Consider the following 14,874-nt stretch of genomic DNA (forward strand, 5'->3'; position numbering starts at 1 on the left):
GAGGGAGAGATGCAACAACAGATACCAAGAATCTCTCCTTGTTCATATTATCAACACATCCTCTTTTTCATATCGACCATAATACTATATATTTCCTTTTTTTTTTTTAATCCATAAAGTTTAGAGGACAAGCCAGGTTTGATGAGAATTTTCAGTGGAGTTGTTTTAATGTTGATCATTCCAAAGCTCTCTGTCATATCAATTGGTGCACTCGACGAGATTTCAAAGGCATGTAGGAAACTAGCCAACGTAAATTGCACCATTTGAAGGCCAAATGCCAAACCAGGGCATGCTCTTCTACCACTTCCAAATGGAATCAACTCAAAATGCTGACCCCTCAAATCAACATCCTTGTGGGTCGTAAAAAATCTCTCTGGCTTGAACTCGAATGGCTCGAGCCAATTTTTTGGGTCAGTTTGGAGCTTCTAGAGGTTGGCGATCAACCGGGTGCCCTTTGGAATACGGTACCCAGCAATGGTGCAATCTTCATTGAATTCACGTGGCCCTGATAATGGTCCTACTGGGTACAAACGTAACATCTCCTTTACAATAGCTTGGATGTAGACCAACTTTTTTATCTCTTCCTCAGTCACAACTCTTTCTCTGCCTATTTTGGTGTCCAATTCGTTTAGGGCTCTTCCCAGAACATGCGGGTTGTTAAACAATAACGATATTGCCCACGTCAATGTCACCATGGTGGCATCGCCACCTTCTGCAATAACGTTCTGCCCACGGAATATTTGGTTGATTGATTAGGATATAAACTTAAGAGTGAGGCTACATCTATACATTCTTATTCTTTACATTGATAATTTCTGAGTTTTTATCTTATTTAGGTGAAAATATATATTAAAAAATATGTTCCACCTTAACTACTAAGTAGACAAAATTGTACTGTTTGTAATTTTGTATATATTGGTGAGCGGAAAATGTTAGAATAGCTATATTTTGAAATCATATTTTGTGAATCAAATGATACGACGGTTGATGGTTAGATTTCATTTTTAAAGATTTGAAGAAAAAATTTAACCATCAACTGCCACATCATGTGTTCTACAAATATTGTCTAAAAAGATGATCTATACCTTCACCCATTGGTGAGCACTCAAATATGTTGCATGAGTTATATATAAAATGGAAAAATCATATATTTTCAAAAAATTTACTGTCTAATGTTTTCAGTTTCATTTTATAGTCTTAATGTGTTTACAGTGTCTAACTCCAGCCTTTTATGGTTAGTTATTTGCATGCAAAAATTAATGAATTATATATATGTACCAAGCTTGTGGCCTTGTTGATCGTATCAGCATCAAAACCGTCAAGGTCTGCACCATCAAGCACAGAAAGCAACACATCTATAAAATCCTGCTCTCCTTTTGCATCACCTTTTGCTCTCCTCTGCTTATGCTCTTCAACCCACTCTCCAGCTATGGCGTTCAATTCCTTTGCAATTTTCTTCATTGCCTTCTCATGTCCACCCAAATCCAACCACCGCAGATACGGAACCGCATCACCCACCAAAAACATGCCCAGATAATAAAAAAACTCCCTCAATGCAGTCTGAACCCTACGCGCTTCTTTCTTCTCATCCCCATCGTCAGCTACTGAATACCGCTTTCCAGCCACCATTGTAAGAATCACGTTCAGTGTCATGTCCCCAAACCATTGCTTCAGCTCTATAACCACTCCATCTTTCGAGCCCTCCTTTTTCTTTGTACTCCAAAGTTCGTGCAATTCTTTCAAGAAAGTAGTCACTTCCGATACTCGAATGTGCTTGAGCAGCTCAACCTTCCGGATTGAGAGCAACTCCAAGGTGACGATCTTGCAAACTTCTGGCCAATAGGGTCCAGATGGTCCGAACCTAAACATGGCGTAGTTGTAGCTAATGTGGTCTAGAGCCGCCATCTTTGGGCGCGAGTTTAGGCCCAAGTCATTGGTTGTGTAGCATTCTTTTGCGATCTCACTGCTGCTCATCACCAACGACGGATGGACGCCAAGGCAGACAGCGAAAAGGGTCCATACTTGTCCGCCATGGCTCCCAAAGTTATGTGAGGAGGTGTGGAGCCTCCAAACAAATGAAGGTGACCAAATATAGGCCATCCACCCTTGGCTTCAGGTGGTGATAATTTGCCCTTGTAATTGGCAGCTCTCCATCTTCGTGATAAGTAATACACGATGATTATTGTGAATAATCCAGCAGTGATAGAGTTTGCATAAGGGAGAGAATCCATTATTGCAACTTTTTGTGTTATTAGCGCCCTGTCATGCATATATATAGGAGTAATATGGGCTCGTTTAATACCCTATGTTTGGATTGAAATGAACAATTCTTTATTTTCAAGACATATCGATGGGAGAAAAGAAAAAACTAACCAACTAAAAGCTAGATGATAGGATTTAAAGGTCTTAGCTTTCCTCCTGTCCACGTATGTTAATAAAACAGAATCTTGGGTTTTAATCAGTGATCCAATTGATGATGATGTTGTATTCTAATGATCAATTGTATCATATGTCTTTTCATTCAATGGAAAATAAATTTTATGATATAGTTGTTGTGACCTTCTATTTATGAAATGATTTTTCATTGTGCTAAAAATGGAAACGAGTACATTAAATGTAATAATGTAAATTGATTTGATTGATCCCGATAGATTGTGAGAGAGGAATCCGAAGAAAACCTCAATCAAAATAGGAGGACAATATTAACCAAGTTCTATTGAAACGGCTAGTTTGTCTGGTAGTGCATGTTGTAAAGAACCATACTTGAACACTGGAATTGAAGAATTCTGAATACATTCGTATAACTAAACAATATTTATGACGAAACAATCTCCTATGAAAATGAATTTTTTTTGTAAAGATGACCTTCAATTGAAAATTATTTTAATAATTTCAAACGCTTCTCTTCTCCTTAATAATTAAAAAAAAAAAAAAGGCTTATCCCCATAAATTTTTAACAAAGCAGCTTAAGAAGTGGACCTCCAACTTCTATAAAAGCAGCTAAAGCAGAAGTGGACCTTCAACGTCTATAATTGTCAACATATTTTTTGATGATGTTTATTTCCTTTGCTTTTAATAAATAATAATGATATTCATACCATGTTTTTGTATCATATTTTTATACCATCTTAGGTGGCATTTGATGTGGACAGCCATTTCATTTGAATTAATCAGATTTTTAAATTTAGTTCATTATTTAATAAATTCATAATTAAGAAAAACTAGTTAATTAAATGATGATTGTGGTATACGAGGATTCTCCTTCCTTTCCTTGTGTTTTGCAAATTTTTCAAATAATATAGCTGTTCACATCAAATATCATCTAAGATTGTATAAAAATGTGATATAAAAAGATGGTATGAACAACATTACTCTTTAATAAATTGGCTCATTTGCTGTTACAAGGCAGGTGTCTCGTTTTCCTAAGTGCTAGTTCAAACATGTACAAATTGTTGACTTTTGGTTTTTTTTTTTTAAATTTTGATCAATGTTGACTTTTGATTAAAGATAATGCTATGTAAACTAAATTTGTAAACAAAGTTTTAAAAACTAAAGGATATGAAAGTTGATGATTGATTTATTACTTAAACGTTGATAAACTTATTTATTCCTATTGGTGACACATCATTTAGTTTGTAAATTTAATCTCTCTAGCATTATCTTTTGATTAAACATTAATACAAATTAGATGCCACATGCCATTGTTTTTTATCATAATTAAAAATAAAATAAAATAATTCAGATAAAGCTTTTTTTTCTTTATCTTTTTTTTTAAATTATTATTTTGTGTCCCAAAACGACAACCGCACCATTTGTTTTAACATGTGTGCAAGTATACGCCGACCTAGGAAAAGTCTCACATATAGCACATCATCAACGTAAGGGAATATGACTTTCAAACTTAGAAAAAGTCTCTCGACCAATCACACTATTTATTCCAACTTGTGCAAGTACACGTTAACCTAGAAAAAGTCTCACATATAGCAGGTCATCAATTTAAGGGACTACAAGACTTTCAAATATACGAAATGGATAAATTTTACAACAACATTTTTAATGTGCAATATAAGAAAATTGATCCCCAAATCAAAAATAAAAAAACCCTAATTTATCCCCTAATTTGAAAATAAAAAAACCCTAAATCTTGAACATTGACAGTCGAATTGAGAGAATTAATTGAGAATTGATGGAGCTCTACGTCGACAACTGAAACAAAGCGATTTTCGTCGATTTGTGAGAGGGTGAAGCCAGAAAGGTGGTCGACGGCTACCTGATGGCGGAATGGGTAATGGAGGGTCGAGGGGAGAGAGAGTTTGTTCGAGCTGAAGGTGAAAGATGAAATTGGGCAATGAATTTGACTATGCGAGGTGACTAAAGAAGATGAATTTGAAGGTGTGGTGGGATGTCGCTGGACAAGAAATAGAGAGTTTGTAACATCCCACATCGACCAACGGAGAGGGTGTGATGTGCCTTATATGTACATGCCCACCTCTATATAGCACGATGTCTTTTGGGCACTTACTGGCTTCAGACTCCATTGGAACTCCGAAGTTAAGTGAGTTTGGGCAAAAGCATTCCCATGATGGGTGACCCACTAGGAAGTTCTCGCGTGAGTTCCCAGAAACAAAACCGTGAGGGTGTGACCGGGGCCCAAAGTGAACGATATCGTGCTACGGCGGAGCCAGTATAGGATGTGGCATAATGGTATCAAAGCCACTCTGCTGTGTGGTGCGAGTGTGCCAACAAAGACGTCGAGCCCCTAAAGAGGTGGATTGTAACATCCCACATCAACCAACGGAGAGGGGGTGATGTGCCTTATATGTACATGTCCACCTCCATATAGCACGAGACCTTTTGGAGACTCAGTGGCTTCGGATTCCATTGGAACTCCAAAGTTAAGTGAGTTTGGGCAAGAGCATTCCTAGGATGGGTGACCCATTGAGAAGTTCTTGCGTGAGTTCCTAGAAACAAAACCGTGAGGGCGTGGCCGAGACTCAAAGTGGACAATAACGTGTTACGGCGGAGCTGGTCTGGGATGTGATAGAGATAGAGGGTCAAAGTTGTCATGGGGAGGGACTTGGAGTCTAGAAAGGTTTTGTTGTGAGAAAGAGTTTTTTTTTTTTTTTTTTTTTTTTTTAAGAAAAGAAAAAGGAAATGAAAGAATTCTATTTTTTATAAACGGTTGAGACCTAATCACATAAATTGGACTGGGAGTCTAGGAATGGACCAATTTATTTTGTCCTATTTGTGTACTGGCGAATGGGTGGGTTCTTTTGAAAAACAAAAAAGCCGAATGCAATAGGCCCAACATAGAGCCCAATAAAAAATGTAATAAAGAGGTATTTTACTATTTTGGTTTACTTTTTTATTGCCAGTGTTACAAGGGAAAGTCAATATACTCTGCGTAATATGCCCATTCCCAAATACTCATAACATCTGTATTGATTTTATGACCATAGAGATGGACAAATAACTGTATATAATCAATAACAACGAAAATCTCTTCTTCATACAAATAATATTATATATTTTCTTCTTTTATTTATAAAATTCAAAAGACAAGCGAGGTTTGATAAGAACTTTGAGTGGAGTTGCCTTCATGTTGGTCAGCCCAAAGCTCTCCGTCATATCAATTGGTGCACTAGATGGGTTCGAGATTTCAAAAGCATGTAGAAAACTAGCCAACATAAATTGCACCACTTGAAGGCCAAATGCCAAACCAGGGCATGCTCTTCTACCACTTCCAAATGGAATCAACTCAAAATGATGACCCCTCACATCAACATCCTTATGGGTGGAAAGAAATCTCTCTGGCTTGAACTCGAATGGATCGGACCAATTTTTCGGGTCTGTTTGAAGCTTCCAGAGGTTCATGATCAACCGGGTGCCCTTTTGAATATGGTACCCAGCAATGGTGCAATCCTCAGTGAATTCACGTGGCCCGGATAATGGTGCTGCTGGGTATAAACGTAATGTCTCCTTTACAATAGCTTGGATGTAGACCAAGTTGCTTATATCTTCTTCACTCACAACTCTTTGTCTGCCTATTTTCGTGTCCAGTTCGTTTAGGGCTCTTTTCAGAACGTGAGGGTTGTTCACCAATAATGATATTGCCCACGTTAATGTCACCATGGTGGTATCACTACCTCCTGCAATCATATTCTGCTCAAGGAATATTTGATTGATTAATTAGGATATATAAATTCTTAAGAGTGAGGTTACATCTGTACAATTTTACATTGATGATTTTCTTGTCTTTATCTTATTTAGGTGAAAATATACATTAAAATGTTAAAATATGTCCCACCTTAACTACTAAGTACACAAACTTATACTGTTTGTACACATTGGTGAGCACTCAAATATTATAAAATTGGAAATCACCTTAAAATTCATTCTAGATAGCCACCCCAATATGTAGTGAAAGTAATTATAAATTCCATTTTTACATGATGTCTATATGAGAAATATGTCAAAATCATTGTACTATTAATCACTATATCATTTATTTATTTTTATTTTTTTTGAAGACAGGATAAATAACACCCGGGCAAAGATGCTGAAGAGAAACAGGAAGGCCTACAAAGAGGCAAATAGACAGTACTAGGAATGGGTAGTGCAAGGAGGTAACAGAAACTAAGACGCCGCACCGAATGCTAAAGCGTCCCTCCTCACACTACCAACACAATTAATGAGGACAATCCAAAACAGTTCTCAGCAATTGACAGTACATTGTTAATAGTAAGAAATTGTACATGATTTTAGAATATACATAAAATTTCTTGTTTAGATTTTCATTTTCTTTTATAGACCATGCAATTAGCTTAATTAAGTAATGAAGGTAAAAATAAAATCTTAATGTGTTTGGTGTCTAACTCCAGTCTTTTATGGTTGATTAGTTGCATGCAAATTAATGAATTATATATATTTACCAAGCTTGTGGCTTTGTTGATCGTATCAGCATCAAAACCGCCAAGGTCTGCACCATCAAGCACAGAAAGCATCGCATCTATGAAGTCCTGCTCTCCTTTTGCACCACCTTTTGCTCTCCTCTGCTTATGCTCTTCAACCCACTCTCCAACCATGGCGTCCAATTCCTTTGCAGTTTTCTTCATTGCCTTCTCATGCCCACCCAAATCCAACCACCGCAGATAAGGAACCGCGTCACCCACCAAAAACAGTCCCACAAAGTTAAAAAACTCCCTCAATGCATTCTGAACCCTGAGCGCTTCTTTCTTCTCATCCTCATCGGCAGCTACTGAATACCTCTTTCCGGCCACCATTCTAACAATCACGTTCAGCGTCATGTCCCCAAACCATTGCTTCAGCTCTACCACCACTCCATCATTCGAGCCCTCCTTTTGTCTTGTACTCCAAGTTTTGTGCAATTCTTTCAAGAAAGTAGTCACTTCCGAGACTCGAATGTGCTTGAGCAGCTCAACCCTCCGGTTTGAGAGCAACTCCAAGGTGGTGATCTTGCGAATTTCTCGCCAATAGGGCCCAGATGGTGCGAACCCAAACATGGCGTAGTTGTAGCCAATGTGGTCAACAACTGCCATCTTTGGGCGTGAATTTAAGCTCAAGTCATTGGTTGTGAAGCATTCTTTTGCAATCTCGCTGCTGCTTATCACCAATGACGGATAGACGCCAAGGCGGATAGTGTAAAGAGGTCCATACTTGTCCGCCATGGCTCCCAAAGTTATGTGAGGAGGTGTGGAGCCTCCTAACAAAGGAAGGTGACCCAATATAGGCCATGCACCCTTGGCTTCAGGTGGTGATAATTTGCCCTTGTGATTGGCAGCTCTCCATCTTCGTGATAAGTAATATGACACGATGATTATTGTGAATAAACCAGCAGTGATAGAGTTTGCATAAGGGAGAGAATCCATTATTGCAACTAAACCATTAGAAAGCTAGAGACAAAATGGATTTTTATTGAACTTGGTGGAGTGATTTGTGTTATTAGCGCCATACATATATATATATAGGAGTAATATGGGCCCGTTTGATACCTATCATTGGTACCCACATCAACTTAATAAATTAATTTGTCACCTTTAACCGCAACCATGCATGACAAACTATGCTTGCAATTTGTCTATAGCATATTTTTCATAGTGAGTTTTTGTTCTGAAGATTCAAACTTAAACGCAGTTTAATTAATATCAGATAAAATTATATCTCGTTGAATAATCAACAAACTTAAACGTAATTTAATCAGTTTCAAATAGAATTCTATCTCGATGAATAATCCACAAACTTGTATCCATTAGCTTCTAGTCAATATACTTAATTTTCAGATTTTGGAGATATGTAAAGAGTCAAACCTAATACACTAAGAACATTCAACGTTCTTGATTCGTCACAAAATAATTAGTATTCATCACAAAATAATTAGATAGTATTTACCTTTTATGAAATGAATGATTACTTCCCATGCCTAACAAGGCAGCATCGAGATTATAACAGCATGAATAAGCCTAATGCCCTATGACTTATTAATGGGTACTAGTTAAACATTTAATTTGATTTCACTTTATACCATCGTCGTCATTACGAATCTCATCTCTACATTCTAATGATATCAATTTAAACGAGTCTTTATAGGTACCTACATTAACTTAATAAATTAATTTGTCACCTTTAACAGCAGCCATGTATGACAAACTATGCGTGCAATTTGTCTGTAGCATATTTTCCATAGTGAATGTTTGCTCTGAAGATTCAAACTTAAACGCAGTTTAATCAGTATCAGATAAAATTATATCTCGTTGAATAATCAACAAACTTAAACGTAGTTTAATTAGTATCAAATAGAATTCTATCTTGTTGAATAATCAACAAACTTGTATCCATTAGCTTCTAGTCAATATACTTAATTTTCATACTTTTGGAGATATGTAAAGACTCAAACCTAATACACTCAGAACATTCAACGTTCTTGACTTATCCCAAAGTAATTAGATAGTATTTACCTTCCCATGTCTGATAAGGCAGCATCAAGATTATAACAGCAAGAATTGGCCTAATGCCCTATGACTATAGGTCCTCATCGGTTAAGCAGTAGAGATTTTTATTTTTGCTGAAAAGTGATATTCATTAAAAACCCAAAACGGGGCCATTAGAAGAAAAAAAACCAATACTTAAATATTCGGAGATGAATAGGAATTCTTCTTTAAAATTTTTCAAAATTATTCGTTGTTAATTTATAGAATTTTGTGTATGCTATATAGGGGATGATGCTACTTGCTTGTCAAGCCATCTAGGCATGTCAAGCAGTTGGCATCCATCGGTCTAGGGATGACAATCCCACACATCATCACTTGTTGCCTCGGTATATATGATGTGTCAGGTTTGGGACATTCCTGCCCATGGTGCCGGCGACGGTGGCAGTCCCCCTCCGCCACTACCTCCACCATGGGTGCGTTTTTCGTTTTTTTTATTTTTTTTTTTTAAATTTGTTTTCAAACAAAGCAAAATCTTTTCGTTTTCAAATAAAAAAAAAGGGGACAAAATGGTTTTTAAGTGGGGTGGAAATTTTTTTTAAAGATCTGTCTCTGCAAAAAATCAATTAAAATTAAGGTCGTTTAGTCATCAAACTATTTAAAAACAAATGAACGGTATTGGTAAAAGCATTGCGCACCGTCTATGCATTTGCTACAATATTAAGAATTTTAAATAAGAGTTCATACTCATATTCTTTAAGTAACCAAGTATTGTTCCAAGAATAAACAGCCAAAAAGACAAAAAAAGTAAAGAAAAAGTGCTGTGCAAACTAGGCAACTGAATAGTCACACAAAACACCACCATAAGTGGAGATTAAAGATCCTTTCGTTATCTTCAATTTTTTCTTGTCATCTATAGTATGTGGTGGAAGAAACAGCATGCATCATCCTCAGTAGTCAAAAGTGGAAGCTTTACTGTACCTAGGGGTGGATACAGTGCGGTTCCATCATAACTGGATATTAAAGATCCTTTCGTTATCTTCAATTTTTTCTTGTCATCTATAGTATGTGGTGGAAGAAAAAGCATGCATCATGCTCAGTAGTCAAAAGTGGAAGCTTTACTGTACCTAGGGGTGGGTACAGTGCGGTTCCATTCCTAAATCGGAATCGAAATCAGAAAATATCAACAGTTTGGTTCGATGCGGTTCTACTTAAATTTATTAGTAAAATCGTACCGTTCAGTCTACATCAGTTCCGATTCGGTTCTTACCGGTTTACAGTTCCGAATACTAAATTATTTAAACACCAAATCATCATGCATTCAAATACATATTCTAAAACTGATTATATAAAGTTGCATATAACAGATCTTTTTTAATGCAAATGTCTTTGGTAGTGGCACCAAGTCAATAAAAAGAGACAACTAAAAGAAATATGCATTGGTCAGTGAACAAACAAAAAAATGAAGAAGCAAACTGCAAGTTTATTTCAGAGAGCAAGCAGGCGAGAAAGCAGCAACTCTTGTACACAATCAAACAACTTATTTTAGAAAGCAAGCAGAATTAAACAACTTATTTCAGAGAGAAATCATGGGCTTCCCCAATAACAATTAGAGTAACTTAGGGAAGGAGAAAGTTTCACGACTGGCCCTTGTCACCTTAATTACAATATGCCGGGTGTGTAATATTTTACTTTTGTTAGGCGTTATGGTGCGACTATCTTATTTTATTATGCTTATGGCGTGACCAATTCTATTCATAAAGATATGGAGGCAAGCGTGGTTTGACGGGGGATTTCAAGTGGGGTAGATTTCGCGTCAAAAACTCCAAAGCTTCCGCTCATATCAATGGTTCGCGGATGTATTGCAGAGATCTCAAACACATGCAGGAAACTAGCCAGAGTTAAAAGCGTCATCTGAAGGCCAAAATTTATGCCAGGGCATACTCTTCTCCCACTACCAAAACGCATGAGCTCAAAATGCCGACCCTTGACATCAACATCCTTATGGCTTGTGAGAAACCTTTCCGGCTTAAACTCCGCCGGGTCAGACCAAACCGTTGGGTCGGAACGGATCTTCCACAGGTTCACTAATTGTAGCTTGGATTAAGCCACTAAGGCTGAGATATCAATCACTACAAAGCTCTTATTTAGTGTACACGATAACATATCTTAGAGATTTCTTAATGGGACACCTAGGTCAACTTTCGTATATAGGTTTGTCGCTTGCCAAATAAATTCTGTTTTGTTTAAGAGAATTTATAATTAAAGATTGTTAGATTTTTTTTTTTGAACCAGAAGATTGTTAGATTTTAGTTAAAGTATATAGATAACATTAAACACATTAAAAATTCAAATTCTATAAGCTGTTACTGTCATAGAAAGCAAATGGATTTGTAATTATTGATGCCTGGGAAGCAAACTGCTAATTGATCACTACCAGAAAAAAAAAAACAAAATGAAATAATAATAATTGATCACTGTACCACTACTTTACGTTAAATGTTCTCATCGGGAAAGAAAATTGTGTTTATCAAGGACTTTTGTACGTGGCTGAGAAAGTCATTGCTCCGACCGAGATATCTGTCACTACAAAGCTCTTATTTAGTGTACACGATAACATAGTTTAGAGATTTCTACATCTAGGTCAACTTTCGTATATAGGTTTGTCGCTTGCCAAAGAAATTCTGTTTTGTTTAAGATAATTTATAATTAAAGATTGATAGATTTTTAGTTAAAATATACAGATAACATTAAACACATTAATAATTCAAATTCTATAAGCTGTTACTGTCATAGAAAGCAAATGGATTTGTAATTATTGATGCCTGGGAAGCAAACTGCAAATTGATCACTACCAGAAGAAAAAAACAAAATGAAATAATTGATCACTGTACCAGTACTTTACGTTAAATGTTCTTATCAGGAAAGAAAATTATGTTTAGCAAAGACTTTTGTACGCGGCTGAGAAAAGTCACTGCTCCGATCGAGAAAAAGCACATCACGGTTGAATAGGTTCCCCATGGGCCATGGTGCATGCTTGTCGGAATGACGTTCAGTTCATCATTAGGTTGAAGATATTATCTTCCCCCATTTGATCATAATGGAGGGTGTAAATATTTAAACTTATCCGATAATATCACTACTAGCTATTTAATATTTTTCTTTTATTATGTTAACAACCATTTGAAGTTCATATTACAGCACCAAAACTGACAACTCAGTTTGGTTAAGAAAATAAGTATTGCTATACTTATGATCCATTTAGACCATCATTTGTATTATTTATGTAATAAAAGTAAGGTCTGCCATCGTATGTGGATCATATCTCTATTAAAGAGATAGTATAAATAGATGTTAAGGACAACATATTTTACGAAAATTCAATCTTACACTTTATTTTAATATTATTATTAAGAAGAAGATGAGAAAAGTTCAAAACTATTTTAATACTTTACGGGATGAGAGTTTTGAATTCGGAATGCAAAGGTAAAAACAAAGACTTTATCCACTAAAATATTCGACTACAAGAATTTAAAAATATTATAATAATTTAAGGGATGAGATATTTTTTAATTCAAAATGCATAAGTAAAAACAAATATTATATTCACTAAAATATTCGATCACAAGCCACTCTTGCACATGTACTACTGAATTCGATTTCTCCTCTCAATAATGGCCTGTACCATGACAAAAAGAAAAGACTCATATTACAACAAAATAAAAGCTAATTAAACCTCCTTAATTAACCAATTAAGCAGTTCAACTTTTATTCTTGTTCAGACAATTGACCAGAGATAAGAGTTCACCAGGTAGACGTGAGCTGAGGAGAAAGGAGTTACTTTTGGAATGTTCAAACCAGGACTCTCAGTCTCTCAGTCTCTCAGTCAAATAAATAGTCTGAGCCGGCGCAGTTTCAATTTAAAAGTGCAGCAGACGAGCAAGCGTTAGGTGAAGAACTTGCATGGCAAACGACACACCAGGGCACCACCGTCTGCTAGAGCCAAACAACATCAGCTTTAATTGTTGCCCTCGAACGTCTATGTGCCTATAGCTTTCCAAGAACCTCTTAGGAACAAAAGCAGTTGTGTTCTCCCAAACCCTAGGATTCCTATGAATCTTCCACACAGTGACCACTAGCCGGGTGCCAGCTGGCACGCGGTACCTTGCTATGGTATAAGCGCCTACAATTTCCATGTGTTTAATTTTGTTTGAATTAAGGTAAAAATGAGAAATGAGAAATGATCAATTTTTAACATAAATGTATGAGTTAATTACTTCCGAGTCTGGTAACATGAATTTGTAATTATTTAAGTATTGAAGTACGTAATTCGTGGACTGCAAATAAGACGAGATTCATAATCACAATATTGAAATCACACTTAAACATGATAAATCTCAACTACCTGTTATCATCAGTTAATAGCCTACGTGGTAAGTGTGCCATACTTCTAAATGGCAACCAGACACACCCCCATCCAATCATTACTTTCCTGCCCAATTTACGTTGTAATTTGGATTCCCATTTGCAAGCAACTACATTAGTACATTCCTCAAAGTGTTTTTAAAACTAACTCTAAACAGTACCAACTAGCGCAGTGTTGTGTTTCTTCAGTTTTTTTTTTTTAAGAAAAAGAAAGATAACATATCAGACAGGTGGAGTTGATGCTAGTATCCTCATCACCTCCTTCATCCTCCGCCTTACCATGAGAAGCTCCTCTCCTCTGGCGGTGCTCCTCCAGCCACCCTCCGAGTATTTGATACAATTCTTTCGCCGTCTTCTTCATCGCCTTTTTGTGCCCCTGCAAATCCAACCACCAAAGAAACGGCAGTGCATCTGCCACCACAAAAATCCCAATCAGTTGAAAAAACTGCCCAATCGCCTTCCGACATCGCCTCGTCCCTCCCCATCTTCGCATTTCGCCGATGAGCCAAAATAACGCTTTCCTGCCACCATCCTAACTACCCTGTTAAGAGCTGTTTATTGGTGAGTCAAACCCTTTTAGTTTACATTCCTCCGATCAGCATGTGAATATCTTGGTTTCCACAACACGTGAACTACAATACATGGAGTCGTGCTATGCGACTTAGCTTGAGCGCGAAGAACAAACTCAGTTTGGTTGATGGAACCATTGAACCTGCATCTGAAACTGTCAAGCAGTTTACGTCATGGCAAAGATGCAACAACATGGTCCTTGCTTGGATTCTGAACTCCGTACATGATGACATCGCGACCAGCGTTTCTTATTACACATCAGCGGCAGATGTATGGGCAGACTTGCGAAATCGCTACTCACAGGGAAACGATTCGCGCATCTACCAGATCCAAAGGGAAATCACCAAACATAGACAGGAGCAACAATCAATCTCAGTTTACTACACGAAACATTACCATCCTACAATGAATCTCCAACCTGCACTTGTGGGGGATTGAAAAAGATCAATGATGGAGATGAAAAAGAAAGGGTGATGCAATTCCTGATGGGACTAATTAAACGAATCCTATGCCGCAGTACGTGGAGAAATATTTACTGATGCAGAGTATCCCTAGCTTATTCGTAATAACATTAATTCACATGCTATAAATATAACAAATAAGTTATAACAGGGAACCTGCTACACAAGCCCATCAGACACAAAGAGGGAAAATTCAGTGTTCTTATTGTGATAAAAACTATCACATAGCATTCACTGTTGATATTGTGAATACTGTTCATATTGTGAATAATTAAAGCAATATGAATACATTCCTCATAATTCAATTTTCTTCAACTAAAACCCATCACAGTAAATTTCACTAAAAAAAACCAATAATTAGGCTCCAACTAAGCAATATCCATAATTAAGTTTGACTGGCAAAATTTGTATTTTTGTATGTCTTATTACCCCTAATAACACTGATTTTGGATTTCTCACTTACTATATACATT

At 36.7% G+C, this 14,874-nt stretch overlaps 3 protein-coding genes and 1 pseudogene across 3 annotated transcripts; 1 reads left to right on the plus strand and 3 right to left on the minus strand.

Annotated features, from left to right (window-relative positions):
• Positions 1-50: 50 nt before the first annotated feature.
• Positions 51-2,234, minus strand: LOC137747858 (cytochrome P450 CYP82D47-like; annotated as a pseudogene).
• A 3,093-nt stretch (positions 2,235-5,327) lies between these two features.
• Positions 5,328-7,991, minus strand: LOC137745918 (cytochrome P450 82A3-like). Its single transcript, XM_068485953.1, has 2 exons — positions 6,933-7,991; positions 5,328-6,162 (listed from the first exon to the last, which is right to left on the minus strand). Exons 1-2 carry the CDS (start codon positions 7,887-7,889, stop codon positions 5,539-5,541), a joined length of 1,581 nt encoding a protein of 526 aa, XP_068342054.1. The 5' UTR covers positions 7,890-7,991; the 3' UTR covers positions 5,328-5,538.
• Positions 7,992-12,865: 4,874 nt separating this feature from the next.
• Positions 12,866-13,863, minus strand: LOC137747886 (cytochrome P450 CYP82D47-like). The gene is made up of 2 exons (XM_068488020.1): positions 13,590-13,863; positions 12,866-13,128 (listed from the first exon to the last, which is right to left on the minus strand). The coding sequence occupies exons 1-2, from the start codon at positions 13,861-13,863 to the stop codon at positions 12,866-12,868; spliced, it is 537 nt and encodes a 178-aa protein (XP_068344121.1).
• A 161-nt stretch (positions 13,864-14,024) lies between these two features.
• Positions 14,025-14,378, plus strand: LOC137747951 (uncharacterized). Its single transcript, XM_068488075.1, has one exon. The coding sequence runs from the start codon at positions 14,025-14,027 to the stop codon at positions 14,376-14,378; it is 354 nt and encodes a 117-aa protein (XP_068344176.1).
• The last annotated feature ends 496 nt before the right edge of the window (positions 14,379-14,874 follow it).

Source organism: Pyrus communis, chromosome 1, assembly GCF_963583255.1.
Source record: "Pyrus communis chromosome 1, drPyrComm1.1, whole genome shotgun sequence".
Taxonomy (NCBI): Eukaryota; Viridiplantae; Streptophyta; class Magnoliopsida; order Rosales; family Rosaceae; genus Pyrus; species Pyrus communis.